A 17,755-nucleotide genomic window follows, 5' to 3' on the forward strand; every position below is an offset into this window, starting at 1 on the left:
AGTCCCAATCCATTTATTTAAGCTGTGTCTGAAGATGAGATATGAATAACCTGGCTGGCCTCTCTTGGCACTCCAGGCAGCGTTCAGTAGTATATATTTGTGGGTGTACTCCACAGAGATTAGTACACTTCTTTTTTAACGCCTTCGATTCTTTTTTAAGCCACAGCTTCTCAAGCTCTCAGTTATATATACCATGTAAACAGATGACAAAGAAAACCCAATATTTTTTTATAGTCTATTCCAGGTTGTTATTCTTATGCAGTGGAGTGCATTTACTTTTAAATGGGTTTAAAAACTGCAAAAAAGTTGAATGAATGAATGATAATTCTGCGATAATTTAATCACATTCATGTTGTCCCAAAACTTTATGATTTTCTTTTAATCTGTGGGGAAAAAAAGAAGATATTTTGAGAAATGTCTCATTGGGTTTTTTGGGCTATACAATTGAAATAATTGGGCTCCAATAAATGTTGTTGGGATAAAAATGACAAGTTATTCTTCCAAATATCATGTTTTGTGTCCTGCAGAAAAAAGAAAATCATTCAGGTTTGAATCAACAGGCTAAGTAAATAATGACAACATTTTATTTTGTTAGGTTGTGTATCCTTTGTACTATAATGTATTAGAACGTGTTTGCACTATTCAGCTTTAACAGTTGCCTCTAACTTTGTTAAACTTTTTGTCAAAAAGCATTGTCATATTAATTTAATTGCAAACACCACTCTTTTTTCATTAAAATTATTCACAGACATTTATTTCTCGGTGGATATTTTCACACCACCTGTTTCCTTAAGCTTCAGCACTAGCAGAAATGCACCTATGGCCCTCTTGTTTTGTTTGTCGTTCACGTGGACTTCACCACATAAACCCTGATCCTAATCCCTCACATGCCCCAAGGTTTGTTCTTGGCCAACCTATGAAACTATTCAAACAAAGGCATTCCTTAGCATGAGTTCATACACCAGTGCTGACCATGCACATGTTCCCATTGACTGATGCAGTAGATTGAGCTTGTTTTCTGGAATCACATCCATTGTTTTATGCTCAGTTCAAAGAATGTGTATTTAACCATATAAAGCATATGTTTTTGATGCATGAATTTGTAAGACCTTTAAATGATCAGCTTGGCCACAACTTTGCTGAAAAATCTGTTCTATTATTTTTTATTTATTATTATTATTATTATTATTTATTTATTTATTGTAAGATGTGCAATATTTCTAAATGCCTGCCCGGATAGTGTTCTTGAACAAAGCTCCCCAACACAGTCAATTTTGCAAAATCCCCCCCCCTTCAGTATAAAATAGTCAAGATCAATTGAGTTCAGTCAAACTGTGCAAATTGCAAGATTATTTGCAAGTGAGATCAATAAGTTCACATGAGTTCAGACAAATGAGTGAAACTGTGGTCTGCTGCACCCTTGTGGTTTTTGTAGGCAGTGACAAAAGCATTTAGACTATTCCAAAAAAACATTTGAATTATCATATAAAACCTTGAGGTCTTTTATTTACAGTTTGATAATTAATTTGTTTTTATTTTCATTTGGTTAATATGTAGCATCTTACTGATCAGCACACTCTTATCTAAAAAGGTACAAAAGTTGTCACTTCAGTGGAACCTTATCAAAAGGTTCACGTTTGTATTTTACTTACCCCTAGCTAAAGTCGGCATAATAGGGCTGCAAAACGATGAATCGCGACTAATCACAATCAAAATAAAAGTTTATGTTTACATACTATGTGTGTGTGTGTACTGTGTATATATAAATAAACACACACATGTATATAGTTTAAAAATATTTGTGTGAATTTATATATACTTAATAAAGTACATACCCACATATAACTTTTTTTTTGAATGCAGTTAATCGTGATTAATCGTTTTGGTACCACAGTGCATATCGGTACCTTAAAGGTACATCTTAGTACTTAAAGTGTAAATATTTGTACCTTAATGCTACATATATGTGTATTTTGAAAAGGTACCTGCTCCATTGATGGCTTTTTTTTACCTGAGAGTGCAGAACAATGACTCATTTCTATCACTAGGTGGCACAGTAACAAAAGAATTGTAGCAACAAAACAAAATCAACAAAACAAAAAAATCACTAGGGCTGGTTTTGATTCTGATTACCGCTTTTTCGTGGGTCAAGAAGTCACCCACAAAATATTTTTTATTCTTCACGAATAGAAAATAATAAAAATGTCTTACATATTATCATGTAAATCTTTAAACAAACGTGAACTCATTATTGAAAGTTGTGCATAGGAATGAGTTATTCTTATCAATACAATGGTTGGTGATATCCTGTTTGGTTAAGGATGTGCTAATATAGAGGCTGAGGTTCACACCCTGGTGGAGTTGATTCCTATTCCATCTGAACCCCAACTCCACAGACACTATTGGCAACTCACTGACAACTGCATACATTTGACAATTAATCATGTACAGCTTCTAAACAGCAGAGTTTACCAAAAGAATCGAGATCAACACTCACAGATGCACACAGGACTTTCCCTCAGCAGCAAAAGCTCTGATTGTTTTGTGCACGTACGGAGCTATTAATATGCCGATTATCCTCATGACCTTTTGCTTAAGATGGATACGAGGCCTTTATATAGAAATAAACTTTACCTAAACAAAAGGATTATAGGCATTTTATGATAAGACTCTTTATAATTATTCCATGTAGGCACATATTCCTCAGTCATTTTTATTAGGAGTAGTTAGAATGCACCAAATGTACCTGAAATCCAGCATCAAACAGAGTCTCTTTCAGATAAACACTGAGCTTGATGCGGAAATCTGATTGATTAATTATTAACACAATTGATAAATAATGTTTTGTTTTATTATGCAACTTCATTTTATTTTGATATTTTATATGTACATATAAAATTTGATCAAGAATGTGTAGCTCAGGAGCAGAAACAAGGTTTCCAACCAAGCAGCATAACTTTTTAATTTAATTTTAGTTCTTTTTTTTTCAGAGTTCTTCTGTTAGTTTTTATGCCACTATAATGTACTCTGTTTGTAAATATCACACACTAATGATATAATACTGAATATTGGTGTGCAGTGTTCATAATACTGACATATGAATAAAGGCATATGCATCACAGTCTACCAGTTGCCAATGCCTTTTAAGGTTACCCATGTTACTGCTATACAAAATGGCAGTAATGTACTTTTAATATAATTGTAATAAAATACAGAGTTGTTGACTCTTTTTAAGAATAGTTACAGATGTGTGCATTTTATAGCATTTTATTTTTGCATTTTCTGTTTTATTTTATTATTTTAGTTTAGTTTAGCTTTTTCATTTAATTTAATTTATTTAATTCACTGTTAATATCTCTGGTCATCCTTTGGTCTATTTAATGACTGATATTCACATATACCGTATATTAGTTCTTTTCCATTTTTTAGGAAAGCCCCTTTCACTGCTCTCGTGGTTGCAGTCACATTGAGTAAGAAGACAACTGGTGCTGAGATAATCAGCTAGTGGCCTGGTTAAATAGGGCTTAGTAATGAGGAGTGTGTTTTTAATAAGAACTTAAAGAGCTTGTAGCGCAAAGGCCAGGCTTCTGGGAGAGGAGACATAGAGGAACACAGTAAATGATTGTGCATTAGCACTCACATACTTCATGATCGTATAGCTTTTCCTATAAAACTGTCATTAAGAGACAGTTCTCTTTCCCAGGACGCCGAGCGCATTCAGAGGAGGACATTATTCAGTTTCAGCTCCGGGCTCAGGCTTTGATACAGGTCACCTGATCAGTTTTACTAGAGCAGATCCTGATTCACCTTCAACACTATTAGGAAAACACCTTGCTGATGAAAGTTCGATTGGACACGGGTTGCCCCTGCCGTGGCAGGCGTCTCATCTCACAATTCTTCGTTTTCTCAACTATTTGAGGATCATTTGCTGTAAATATTCAGTTTTTGTCCTGAAACCTCATTTGAACTCTCATTCCTTGGCCATCACCTGCCAGTACTGGGACAGAGGCAGACGATCCCAAGATGAGTGTCAAAAAGGAAGACGTGGAGAAGTTCCTGGATGGAAATCCAGATTTTGCCAGGAGCTATTTTGACAAAAAGCTCAAACCTGGTGCCGTGGCCTCGATCATGCGAATACCAGAGTCTAAAGTGGATATGGACAGTTTTAAGGACATATGCTCGGTAGAAGAGGGAGCAGTATTCTACGATCTCATTACAGACATGCAGGAGAACATCAATATGGAGAAGGTGATTTTTAAGATTCTGAAGCGGATCAGCGCTCTGATCCATGCCGATCGATGTAGCCTGTTCATGTATCGACAGAGAAATGGCATCGCTGAGCTGGCCACTCGTCTCTTCAACGTTAATGAAAATTCTGTCCTCGACGACTGCGTGGTGCCTCCAGACTCTGAGATCGTCTTCCCTCTGGACATTGGTATAGTAGGATATGTGGCTCAAACCAAAAAGCCCATCAATGTGAAGGATGTTACACAGGTACACATTGCTTTTAAAACATCTTTTAAACAGATCATGAGAGAGACTAGTCACACTATTATGCATTATTAGACTGCAGGTATAATCATATTCAAGGCTTGGCAAATCCTCTTTACATAATCCATTTATTTCAATATGCCATGATCCATGTGCAACATGAAGGATTATTTCACCTGTGGCATTTACATAGTGACCAAATCTTCTCTCAGTAGTTGAATTACAGAAGATTATTTGTTTAATCACTTGTAAAATAGTTAGTTTACATGAACTAACAATAAAAAATGGTAACTTAATTTTATGGTGCCCTTGTTACAAAAGTTGCATGTATGTACTATAATAAAAACAATAAATAATGCATAATTGCATGCAACTAACCCTAAACCCAACCCTCATCCTTGTCCTAACCATAAAGTAAATGCATGTAGTTATTTAATATTACTCAGTACTTAAATGTAGTATTACACTGTAACAAGGACACCATAAAATAAAGTGTAACCAAAAATAAGTGTAAAGCATTTATTACACTTATTACACTAATGCATTATTAAAATCATAAGTTGTATCTGTTAATATTATTTAATGGACTTGCACTAACACAAACTTACAGTTCATAGTTTTTATTAACTAACAGATTAATAAATAAAGTAACAAATGTATTTCTCATTGTGACTAAATATTAGTTAATGCATTAATGATAGCTAATAGGACATTTTTGTTAAGTGTTACTAAAAAGTTATTTTTCATCTTTATTATATCCATATGTTATCTTTCCATTAGCAATAATTACAGGTAAAACATAATTATAAATATGTCTTTTAAATGTCTTTTAAAAGTTATTTTCTTATGTACCGCATGTATTTAATCTGTGATGAGATATTGTGCTTAACATCAAAAGAATACAATTTGTATCTAAATTAAGAAATAAACTAATAAATTGTTTCTTTCAGCCTGACTCTACAACAAATATAAGTTGTTAATAAAGTGATAAAAAGACTAGTGTGTAGGGACAAGTGTATACTGTATGTGACAAAACTGACTTTCACTGCTTTCACTGTAGGACAGTCACTTCAGCTCATTCGTTGATGAACTAACTGAATACACCACACGTAACATGTTGGCCACACCCATCATGAATGGAAAGGATGTTGTAGCTGTCATCATGGCAGTCAACAAGACTACTGGACCCCATTTCACAGACGAAGATGAGGATGTAAGTGTCTGTTTGCTGTTTCTGTCCACCACTATTATTAATACAGTCTACATTGGCCTCAAAACCAGTAAAATAGCACAAGCACAACTCTTCTTTTGCTTTAAAAGTTCGATTTAAAATAAGAAAACAATAAATAAACTGTAAAAGTATTTCAAAACTTATTTGAGCACATTTTAATTGCCAATTATTTTAAGTGTGTTGGTTTTCAACACAAGTATTCACAATAAGAGTTAGATGTTTTTATAAAATGTTAAAATGGGACAGTAAAGACATACTTGGCATTTAAAGAGACAATAAAGGTATGGCATCAAGTTATTTTCTTAAAACTTGTCTCTTCTCTTAAAGCTTTTTTTAAAGTATCTGAAAGTTGGCTCTCTTAACCTGAAGATTTTTCATCTGAGCTACCTTCATAACTGCGAAACACGAAAAGGACAGGTAAGTCTGCATAATAGGTGACAAAATTATACAACTGAATAGAAAAAGGTCGATTTTAAATGCATTTGTCATATCTCGTGTGTAGCTGCTGCTGTGGTCAGCTAACAAGGTGTTTGAAGAGCTCACAGACATTGAACGACAGTTTCACAAAGCTTTGTACACTGTACGAGCCTATCTCAACTGTGACAGGTACTCTGTGGGCCTACTGGACATGACCAAGGAAAAGGTACGTCGATGCTTAATTTAGAGGCTGTCATGTCCCTCTCTAAGACTGACCCGGAGGTTTTGTTCTCTTGCAGGAGTTCTTTGATATTTGGCCAGTGTTGATGGGAGAGCAGCCACCTTATTCTGGCCCTGTAACTCCTGATGGAAGGGTAAGCACAGATCAAATTACCCCAAAATCAAAATTGCTTTAACATTTCTTATGTCATTGCAAATCCATTTGACTTTCTTGTGTCCCAGTTTGGAGCTTATATTCCAAACAGTGAAATCTGTGGTCACCATTCACTTATATTGTTAAATATAAGAGAGCAGCTTGGGGTATTTTTGCTAGACTATTTATTTTTTTCTGAATGAAAGTTATATTGATTTGGAATGATAAATGTTGGTAGAATATTTTTTTTTGGGGGGGTGGGGACTACACCTTTATCTAAATCAAGTTTTTGTATCTTTTTCTTAGGAAATTATTTTCTACAAAGTAATTGATTATATTTTGCACGGAAAAGAGGACATCAAGGTCATACCGTAAGTTTTCCTATTTTTCTTCTAGTAACCAATGTATTATAGCCAATGTGTGCATTATAAGAGATAGCATTATAAAATCACAATTATCTTTTACACAGATCTCCCCCTGCAGATCATTGGGCTTTGGTTAGTGGATTACCTACATATGTTGCAGAGAGTGGATTTGTAAGTGACTCCTTTTTTACTTTGGGAATGAAGTATGGTTGATTTTTGAAATGTTATGTATGCATTTACATATTCATTTATTGATTTCTGTTGTGTATTCAAGATTTGCAACATCATGAATGCAGCAGCTGATGAAATGTTCAACTTTCAGGTATTTATTTTTATTTATTTTACTGCCTAAAACATGTTTAATGGTTGAGGTTCCCTTGACTTGTAGTAATAGCACTTTGGGTTTCTGTAGACGGAAGCTCTGGATGACAGTGGATGGACCATCAAGAATGTGCTGTCCCTGCCAATTGTCAACAAAAAAGAAGAAATTGTTGGTGTTGCAACTTTCTACAACAGGAAGGATGGCAAACCATTTGATGACCATGATGAACAACTCATGGAGGTACAACTGATAGATTGATTCCTAGCATTAAAGAGAACGATCATTTACAGATAAATACAAAAACCAATCACTTGTTGACTTGGGGAATAATGCCTTGCTGTCTTGACAGGCTTTGACACAGTTTCTGGGCTGGTCGGTCCTCAACACAGACACATATGACAAAATGAACAAGCTGGAGAACAGGAAGGACATTGCCCAGGACATGGTGCTATACCATGTCAAATGTCGAGATGATGAGATTCAAAACATCCTTGTAAGACTACACTTTTAAGTTGCACATTTTATTTTGTTATTTTATTATATAACTAATTATTTTCATTTTCTTTGGTATTTCTATTCTAGAAAACAAGAGAATATTTTGACAGAGAGCCCAGAGACTGTGAGGAGGAAGAGCTTTTGGAGATTCTGGTACACTGAACAGCTTATTAATTAAAGATGTTTGAAATCACAGGTTGATGCTTAACTTATCAGAGAAATAAAGACAGTCATAGGAATCCATTAGTAGAAACATTACAGATGTTTTCAAATATGTCTATATAAATGAATGTTTAAGTAATGGTGTTTCAGCTATTGCTGCTCGTTATTGCTCTTTAAATGCTCTTTAAAAAATGATATTTTTTCTTCTGCATTGATTTGTTCTCCAAAAGTTGAGCGCTGGCTGACTTTTGTTTTATTATTTTTCATGCAGAAAAAAGAGCTGCCTGGCCCGAAAAAGTTTGAGATCTACGCATTCCATTTTTCAGACTTTGACTGCACTGAATTGGATCTTGTAACATGTGGGATCCAGATGTACTATGAAGTTGGAGTGGTTAAAAAGTTTCAGGTCCCTCAGGAGGTAAATTTGCTTGTTTATAATGATGGAGGCACCTGATTTTTGTCATGAGCTATCATGAAATTCCATCAAATCGGCTGCTATCTTCTAATTAGGTTTTGGTGAGATTCATGTACTCGGTCAGCAAAGGCTACAGAAAAATCACCTACCACAACTGGCGCCATGGCTTCAATGTCGGGCAAACCATGTTCACTTTACTAACGGTATGACCTGCTCAGCTCTCCCTTCAATTATTATTATTATTATTATTATTATTTCATTTGGAAGCACTTCTATTTTATTTAAGCATTTTTTAATTTATACTGTATATTTTATTCCCTGGGAGTTCAAAGCATGATATTGGTGTTAGCATTATGCTGTACTGCTCAAGCTATAGATGTACGTGTTTAGGGTCCAAACTAAATGTTTATTCTTGATTTAAGTATAAAAGTAAAGTATAAAACAGAATTTCAAACGAAAGGATTGTTTCCCAACAAGTTAGTTTGATCCAGTGTCAAACAAGCTGATTTTTGCATCTTTGTTGTTCATGAAACTTTTTATATACACATACTAAAAATGATAAAATCATAGTGAGAATGATTTTCTTTTATTTATTTTTTATGGAGTCAGACAGGCAAACTAAAGCGGTATTACACGGATTTGGAGGTTATGGCCATGATCACTGCCGGGTTCCTGCATGATATCGACCACAGAGGCACAAATAATCTCTACCAAGTGAAGTCAGTAAATACTTCTACTATTTCTACTAGTACTTGTACTATTATTGATTCTATTAATAATAATCATCACATTTTGTGATTAGGTCCCAAAATCCTCTAGCCAAGCTGCATGGATCCTCCATTCTAGAGAGGCATCACTTGGAATTTGGCAAATTCTTATTAGCCGACGAGGTATGAGGAAACTATCCAGAATGTAAGCCTTTACGTTAATTAAATTTTTGATCATAACAAATTTTTTTTTCTTAGTCGTTAAACATCTTTCAAAACCTCAACAGAAGACAAACAGAGCATGTCTTCCACCTCATTGACATTGCCATCATTGCAACTGATCTTGCCTTGTACTTTAAGTGAGTTTCTATGATATATCATATCATAATGAATATACATTCTTTATTTGTCACTATGTTGTTTCAAACAGAAGAATCATTTAGCTGTTTTTTGTAAAGTGACAGTTTTATAGTGACCATGGCTGTTCATTTATAGAAGGGAAACTAAATGTAAGGCTCAAATGAGACAAAAGATTTCAACTTCTTAATTCTACCTCTAAGAAAGAGAACGATGTTCCAGAAAATTGTCGATCTCTCTGAGACGTATGAAGAACAGAAGAAATGGGTGGACTTCATGTCTCTTGAAACAACAAGGAAAGAAATTGTAATGTAAGTGTGTCCATTTATAACGACGATGGCATTTTAACATAACGCATCTCTTAAAAAAAATGTTTTTATACTTTTAATAATTGACCAGGGCCATGATGATGACAGCGTGTGACCTCTCAGCTATCGCAAAACCATGGGAGGTTCAGAGCAAGGTAAGAGATGCCAAATGAAGAATGACTCTTTTGTTTCTCAGCAATGTACTAAGTGTCATTTCTCCCATCCTAGGTTGCCCTCTCTGTGGCTGCTGAATTCTGGGAGCAGGGTGATCTTGAGAGGACTGTTCTTGAGCAACAACCTATTGTAAGTGCCTGAATTTAATATTGCTGGTTGGGCTGCTAGGAAAGTGCCTATCTTGAAAAAGAGAATAATCTAAAAAGCTCCCGTGGTATCTGTCTTTTAATCTAGCCCATGATGGACAGGAACAAAGCCGCAGAGCTGCCAAAGCTTCAGTGTGGTTTTATCGACTTTGTCTGTACTTTTGTTTACAAGGTAACTTTATGAATCATAATTTCTGCTTCAAGAAATCAATGTTAAAAACAAAATGAGAATGTTTTGGCCATCAAGATTAATTAGAAACCGTTCCCTCTTTGTTTTCCACAGGAATTCTCTCGTTTTCACCCCGAGATCCAGCCAATGTATGATGGCATTCTGAACAACCGAAAGCATTGGAAAGAGAGGCAGGAGGAATATGAGGCAAAACTAAAGGCTATGGAGGAGGCAGCTATGGCCAGACAGGAAGCAGCTGCCAAAAATGGTTTGATTTGTAGTCTTTTGTTTACGCTTTTATTCATCTATATCCTTTGTTCACTGTATTTGTACTAAATTTAAAAGAACCTACAATCAGACCCTAATGTATAGCTAATTTTCAGGTTGACATCTAACATATCGATATAAACTACTAATCAAAAGTTTGGGGTTGTTAAGTTTTTTTATGTTTTTGAAAGCTTCTAATGCACACCAAGGCTGCTTTTAATGTATTTAATCAAAAATACAGTAAAATTCTATTTTAAAATGTCATTTATTTCTGTGATAGAAAAAAAGAATTTCAGCAGCCATTACTTCAGCCTTTAATGTCACATGATCTTTCAGAATCCACTCAAATGTGCTGATTTGCTGTTCAAGAAACATTTTTTTTATCATCAATGTTGAAAACAGCTTAGCTTAAAATATTTGTATAGATAATTTTATAACGTTCACACGAACAGCATTAAGTCAGATTTTATTGTAACATTATAAATTACTTTACTGTCACATCGATCAATTTTTATTTTATCCTTCCAGCAGAATAAAAGTTTGAAAACCTATTGACCCCAGACATTTGAAAGGCAGTTCATTAATCTACAAAGAACTTGATTGGCCATCAAAAAGCCCAGATCTGAACTAGAATAGCCAATTATAAGAGAGCATCCACATCCTGTCAGCCATATATTGTATGATATAATGCATTTCTTAAATTCGGATTCTATGTGTTTGTTTCTGTGCGGTTTCTCTACAGTTGCAAATTCCAACATCAACGGTGGATCAGGATCAGGGTCCAAGACCTGCTCCGTCTGCTAGATGAAAAGACAGAGGCAGAGGGCAAGGCAGCTCAAGATGCAACCTAGCCTCTAAGTAGTACGTCACACGGGGGAGATCCATCTCACCCTTAGGATCCGCAAGGATCTGATCGAGAGTGAGTGGGAAAACGCTATCAATGCATTTTATGCTATCACCAAGCCACAAGACCATTTGCTAACCAAAACACCCATTGAATCTTGCCTACAGTTAGTATTACTGTTCCACTGTGTTTCCTTTGGGTCAGTGTTTAAGCAATTTCATTGGATGGTAACCGGTTTCAGTTAATCACAATGCAGGCCTACATTTTATACAGGAAAATTTTATTTTTTAATAATTAGTTTTTCCATCCAATCGTCCAGATCTGGATATGTTTTAATTTATTTGCTCAGGTGATCAGTTTCTATTTAATATCAAGCAGGTCCATGATAAGTTCCATCAAGGAATCAATAAAATACTGTATGTATGTTGAAACTGCAAGATACATTTTTCACTTATTGTAACTGTAATAATGTTTGATTTGTCGTCACCTTTTACTGAATACCGAAAAACAAAAGCCATTATATGTACAGCTGGAAGTTACCGTTCAGGGGTGCATTTCCCAAAAGCAACTATGGTTGCATGTTCTGTCATTACTAATACAGTTAATTGGAATTAACAACCATAGTTAGCTAATGATGCTTTTGGGAAACACACCCCAGGTTGCTAAATGTGGGAAGGCAGACTTTAGTGCGCCACAAAATATAGCTTCTGGTAAGCTAGATGGCAGAGTACAGTGGTGGACAGAAGGTAGAAAGATTGGGAATAAAGTTATTGTTGTTTTTATAGTTTATTTTTTTTCCTTCACTTAAGTTGACAGGTAACTCCCAATTATCCTTCATACTTATTTACATCAAGTGCTGTCATGGCTGTGTTTTACTGAGCAATGTCCCGTTACTCAGTATCTCCGCTGCTGGGACATGCGTTCAAAGAGAAAACTAATTCCAGTGGCCTTGATACCATTCATCAGTTCTCAGCTGACCTGTCACCTGACTTTCTTCTTAAGTCTCTCCTTCAATGGTTGTCTATGAAACATCGTAAAACATCAGTTGTGATGTGAATATACTGAATTATTTTTACATTTGATGAAGTACGATAGTGTTAGTAAATACTACGAAGGTGTGTTTTAGTGCACTTAATGAATTTTACAAGCTTTTTATTATACAAAAGCTGCCGCTTCTGTTTCACATATCATAAAAGTTTTAAGTAGTGAAGGATCAGGCATTAGCAAAGAAAATTGATGTTTAAATCAATGTGTCATATCTGACAGTGGGGGCACAGACTTTTTGAGTTTGACACAAATTCATGTGATCTACTTGCAAAGAAAGATTAATCTTTTTTTGACATATATTTGCTTATTTTGATTCATCATTAAAGATGCTCTCAAACCATCAAAAAACAGCATCAAATATGGGTCATTGCAATTAAATTGGTAAACATGTCAAGCATCACTTCTGTATGCTCGTTACCATGACAATTAAAGCATATATTTTTATGGACTTTGTGTGTTTCTTAGTATTTAGATGGACTATTTCAAATAAGTGAAGTTTCATATATTCCATTTCTCAAAGAAAAAATAATAATGCGTTTCAAAAAAATATTAAGAGCTGTTCATAAAGGCTGATAATAAATATTGTTTCTTGAGCAGCAAATCAGCATTTTAGAATGATTTCTGAAGGATATTGCAACACTGAAGACTGGAGTAATGATGCTGAAAATTCAGCTTTGTCATCACTGTAATAAATTAGGGTTTAAAATATATTAAAAGGAACCCTAATATTTTACAGTATTACAGTTTTTACTGTATTTTTGATCAAATAAATGCAGCCTTTGTGAGCAAAAGAGACTTCTTTCAAAAAGTGTATTAAAGCAATAACAATATTAATTTGGGACTCTTCAAAACTACAAAGGATTTGATTCTCCTCACATATCTGTTCAATGAGTCACTCGATAAGAAAGCTTCTTATCCCATGAGAACTATCAGCAGTTTCCACCCTTCCCTTCCTAGATAACTAGGACTGCAGAGGTTATCTGACCATCCCTACACATTCCATTTCCCAATAAATCCTCTGACAATATTCTTACAGGAGTTCTTCCAGTATTTTTGTCTCTGTAAAAGTCATATCAGTTTGGGGTTTTTAGATAAACTTTGAAAAAGGGTCATGTACAAACGAAGGAAAGCAGAGATGCGAAACAAAATTTATCTTGCTTATTGAAACAGTTAATGAAGTGTAGCACCACAGCTAAGTAGCTGCCACGCGTTTGTGCAAAATCAGCACTTGTGCTGTATTGGCTTGACCTAAATCCTGGGATTTATGCTAAACCATGGTGGGGTTATACAACCGTCCTCCCTCTATACCACGGCATTAGAGAAAAGACAAAACAATCTACAACACATGCTCGGAGAATGATCTTGGTTTGTCACATGTGCATAGAGCATATAAATATAATCCAATCAAATGAAAATGTTAATTTCTTGCTGAAAAGGTATGCAGACATCCCCTTGATGCATATAATCTAATTTACCTGAATAATGGCATTGAGGAAAAAGAAAACAAACAAGAACATTTTTACCTTCTGTCTTTATTGAAAATAAAAAAGGTTTATTGTGAGTCATTTCATTTGGTGCTGGAATGGATACATCATGGAGATTTACTTCAGAATGGTGTCAGAGTTTGCTGTGGAGATATAAAAAAATATAAAAAAATAGATAGTAGTGATATATTTTCACATTTTGAAATATTTGTGGTAAAGTAACACCCTGTATCACTACTAAATGTGTGTACTATGAACCTTGAGAACTTTCTCTAGATTGTAAACTGTTCCCCAGAAATTCCTTTCCAAAAATAACACTTCTTTGAAATTGTTTGAGTGAATATCTTCCTTGAATAACTTCAAACCCAAAGTTAGACTTCACATAGGAGAAATCTGCTACATCATGAGACGCTGTTAATATATCACAAAATAAAAAGGGACTAATTTCTTTCGCCAGATGCCATTTGAACATTACTGTATCTACCCTCTATTGTTTAATATAAAATGTCCGTAGTTTGACACAAAGGTCAGGTGGAACAGGGTTTTTGCAACATCATCTGATACATTTTGTTATATTTTATTCTTGTTATATTGTAGAATAATTTGCATAGACTGAGAGAGAGAGAGAGAGAGAGAGAGAGAGAGAGAGAGAGAGAGAGAGAGAGAGAGAGAGAGAGAGATAGGGGTTACAGACCTTCAGAAAGCTGTTTGTAAATACGCTCTTGCTCTTCCCTGAGTTTCTTCTCTTCCTCCTCAATCCTCCTTTCTTCAGCAGCAATGGGCTTCAGATAATCTAGTGAGCAGATTGTCACCATAGAAAGGCAATTAACAGAGGCACAAAAGGCATCCCAATACAAAATATAACTGAATTAAATTAAGTTTTAAACTACAACGTAAAAAGTACATAAACACTTACCGTATCTCTGCTTCCCATAAATTAATCCAATTAGCAAGGCTGACCATCTTGCTGTCTGAAATCAGAGAAAGAAAACAGCAGGTTTGTTGACTGTGAGCTTGTCAAGACTTCACAAGCAACTCCCTTATTTTATTAATCTATTTCTTTACTGCATATGACTAACAATAAACATTCAGTATGAGGAAATACAGTTAGGTCAACGTTTTGAGCAGCATGCAAATCTCATTCTTTTAATGGGTACTGGACGTGATATAATAATTCATATAATCCATATTTAAACAAAATGTTTTCAAATATACAGCTTTTATGTCACTTACTGTAGTAAGTATACACGGTGTATCACCATTTTAATTTAAAGACTACAGGGACTAGTTATACTTTTATAAATTCACCCTACCACGTTACGATGTACGTTACAAGTTTAGTCAATAATCTTTATTCACATTTGACAGGTCATTCGCTGTTTTCTATGCACACGTAACGCTACACATGACGTACTGACCTTGCAGATCTGTGGACAGGCTAGCAGGCTAACACCATTAGCTCATACACCGGCTACGCTAAGCTAAAACATTAGCGCTAGCAACGTATAGCGAGCTGTTTGCTGAGGATAAATGAAGGTCGCTGATATAAACTAACAAGTATAGAGCATTTTTCTGAATATAAAACACAGTTTGAGAGGCATATTCCTAATAGAAGCTGTACCTTGATAAGCGGGGAGACTTGAACGGGAGGAACCATGTTTGAACGGATCTCTTCTGGAGAGAAAGTCTTTCTCCGATCTGCTCTGATTTGATTCTTCCTGCTGTCAGTAGGGTACAGTGTACACACACGTCCATCAACTTCTGTGACTTTATTTCACTATTTTTAAAGAAACAATGCTACTAATAAAATTGAATATGACAAATAAATAAAAAACTAACAATTTTAGCAGTTCACTTATTGTTGACAAATGTGTTTTTTTATTTAACGTTATAGGCTGAATATTCCATACTGTCTCTCAATTAATAGGCTATAGATCATTCATTCGTTCATTCATTCATTCATTCATTCATTCATATATTTATTTGTTAGGTTTATCATTATCTTCATCATCCTCATGAACAACAACAATAATATTTTAGTTCTACACTGTGACATCTTATTTATTATTATTTTATTAGGCTACTACTACTACTACTACTACTACTACTACTATTATTATTCACCCTTTAATAACCAGTTCACTAAAATTTTCTTTTAAAGTAAGTTGTAATTATTCCAGATACAGTCAGTCAGTTTTTATTTAGTTAGTTCGTTAGAGGTTGTAGATTAGGCTATTTAGATTTAGAAAGAAATTAGTTTTGCCAGCTGCCCATTTCCATTTCGATGTATCATGTAGGCTATTGTCATTAAAGTAAATACTATAATCAGAGAAATTTAGACAAGACAGGTTGTGGTTATAGGCTATTAAAGATAAATTCCATCATACTTCCTAAAAATATATTTGATATCAGTGATGATATTTTTTTTAATATATCCACAGATACGTCTCTCTCTACCTGAAAACCTTAAACTTGTTCCTCTTTTGAATGTATTTCAGGAGGTGACATGGCCAGAGACACTGCCAACATATGTGTCAGTTTCAGAAACCTGCAGGATCAGAAAATGTGTTGGAATGCTTCTATGTTAAATTTAAACACAGCCGACAAAATATGAAGAAAGTTCCGACGCACAAAATATGCTCTGATGTGACATTGAACTATAGGCCATTTCTCACTGTAACCATGATTTTTTTTTTTTTTTTTAATTTGTTATGTTGCTATAGGAAAACCTTGTATCATCCTCTCGCATTAGCCTCTTCCCTTAATAGAATGTTATGCAGACCCATTAGAGCGCCAGAGTGGTCACTGGAAATAGAACAATGATGTACATCTCTGGTATTTAACAGATGGAAAATACAGTTGACTTGTTTTGGAACATGACAGCAAGTGCTCAGTCATAGCAGCTCTTCAACAGGCTGACACACACCCCAGTGCTAATAGTGGAGCGTTACTGGAATGTTCCAGGGCAGCGTATAAAAGCCTCAGGTCTTGTTCACTGGGACAGAAGCACAGAAGAACTCGACCAGCTCAACACAGCACTGAAAATCTACCAAAGATGCTTTGCCCAAGCACATTTCAGCCTCACCTCAGCCCATTCATGGACTTCCACTGGCCAGTGCGCAGTCTGTGGCCAGAGACCAGACCTCTGTTCTTTCAGATTGAGAAAGAAATGATGAGACACATGCAGGAGATGAGGCAAAACCTGGAGTTCATGGAACGCCTGCACCAAAGGATTTTCGACGAGATTGACCATGTTCCACCCATGACGACGTTCAAACCCATCTCATTCCAGCTCCAAAAGGAAGGAAGCCAATATGCACTGACACTAGATACAAAGGATTTCACTCCGGAGGACCTGTCCATCAAACAAGTGGGCAGGAAGTTGCGGGTGAGCGGCAAGACAGAGAAGAAGCAAGATGACGGGAAAGGAGCGTTCTCGTACAGATGCCAAGAATTCAGACAGGAGTTTAACCTTCCTGAAGGTGTGAATCCTGAAATGGTGACCTGCTCTTTAAATAATGGCCAACTACAGATACAAGCGCCAAAAGAAGCCAATGCTGTGAGCAACGAGAGAGTGATTCCCATTACATACACTCCTGCTGTGAAAAGTCCTGTTCCTCAGAGCCCTCAACCTGAGAGCCAAGCAGCTGAGACGGACGCTACAGATATTTGAGCTTTGCCTCTATGAATACAATATAACCCACAATGGAACAAATGACTCTATGGAACATAAATATAAAATAATAAAATTTGTCAGAGATCATTATTGGTCCTACATTTTATGGGATTTGTGGAATTAACATTTTGTTAATTGTATTGTGATTCAGAAGAGAAGTCGGATATTTCATTTTAATATTTGTTTTTGTTTAACTGTTAAATTTTATTATAGTTTTTGACAAAAAGCAAACTCCTGGATGGCTACCATGTTTATGTAATTTGTCAGATTTACACAAAATATTATTAAATTGGTAGCTGTATTTA

General features: G+C 35.3%; 3 protein-coding genes across 4 annotated transcripts; 2 read left to right on the forward strand and 1 right to left on the reverse strand.

The window, feature by feature from the left end:
* Positions 1 to 3,575: 3,575 nt before the first annotated feature.
* On the forward strand, positions 3,576 to 11,559 carry LOC132117151 (rod cGMP-specific 3',5'-cyclic phosphodiesterase subunit beta-like). Of its 2 annotated transcripts, XM_059526247.1 has the most exons (23): positions 3,576 to 4,494; positions 5,552 to 5,704; positions 6,050 to 6,139; positions 6,225 to 6,365; positions 6,439 to 6,513; positions 6,819 to 6,883; positions 6,982 to 7,048; positions 7,152 to 7,199; positions 7,290 to 7,439; positions 7,549 to 7,692; positions 7,782 to 7,847; positions 8,128 to 8,274; positions 8,367 to 8,474; positions 8,881 to 8,990; positions 9,074 to 9,161; positions 9,237 to 9,337; positions 9,539 to 9,646; positions 9,735 to 9,798; positions 9,872 to 9,946; positions 10,052 to 10,135; positions 10,247 to 10,400; positions 11,142 to 11,232; positions 11,265 to 11,559. In XM_059526247.1, exons 1-22 carry the CDS (start codon positions 4,024 to 4,026, stop codon positions 11,201 to 11,203), a joined length of 2,571 nt encoding a protein of 856 aa, XP_059382230.1. In that variant the 5' UTR covers positions 3,576 to 4,023; the 3' UTR covers positions 11,204 to 11,232; positions 11,265 to 11,559. The 2 variants fall into 2 exon arrangements, with proteins under 2 accessions (XP_059382230.1, XP_059382231.1); XM_059526248.1 differs by lacking the exons at positions 3,576 to 4,494; positions 5,552 to 5,704; positions 6,050 to 6,139; positions 6,225 to 6,365; positions 6,819 to 6,883.
* Positions 11,560 to 13,802: 2,243 nt separating this feature from the next.
* atp5mea (ATP synthase membrane subunit ea) lies at positions 13,803 to 15,551 on the reverse strand. Its single transcript, XM_059526271.1, has 4 exons — positions 15,396 to 15,551; positions 14,691 to 14,745; positions 14,469 to 14,567; positions 13,803 to 13,917 (listed from the first exon to the last, which is right to left on the reverse strand). Exons 1-4 carry the CDS (start codon positions 15,429 to 15,431, stop codon positions 13,892 to 13,894), a joined length of 216 nt encoding a protein of 71 aa, XP_059382254.1. The 5' UTR covers positions 15,432 to 15,551; the 3' UTR covers positions 13,803 to 13,891.
* A 1,210-nt stretch (positions 15,552 to 16,761) lies between these two features.
* On the forward strand, positions 16,762 to 17,527 carry LOC132117167 (heat shock protein beta-11-like). Its single transcript, XM_059526264.1, has one exon. It carries the CDS (start codon positions 16,830 to 16,832, stop codon positions 17,445 to 17,447), a length of 618 nt encoding a protein of 205 aa, XP_059382247.1. The 5' UTR covers positions 16,762 to 16,829; the 3' UTR covers positions 17,448 to 17,527.
* The last annotated feature ends 228 nt before the right edge of the window (positions 17,528 to 17,755 follow it).

The sequence above is a fragment of the Carassius carassius genome, chromosome 36, assembly GCF_963082965.1.
Source record: "Carassius carassius chromosome 36, fCarCar2.1, whole genome shotgun sequence".
In the NCBI taxonomy this organism is placed as follows: Eukaryota; Metazoa; Chordata; class Actinopteri; order Cypriniformes; family Cyprinidae; genus Carassius; species Carassius carassius.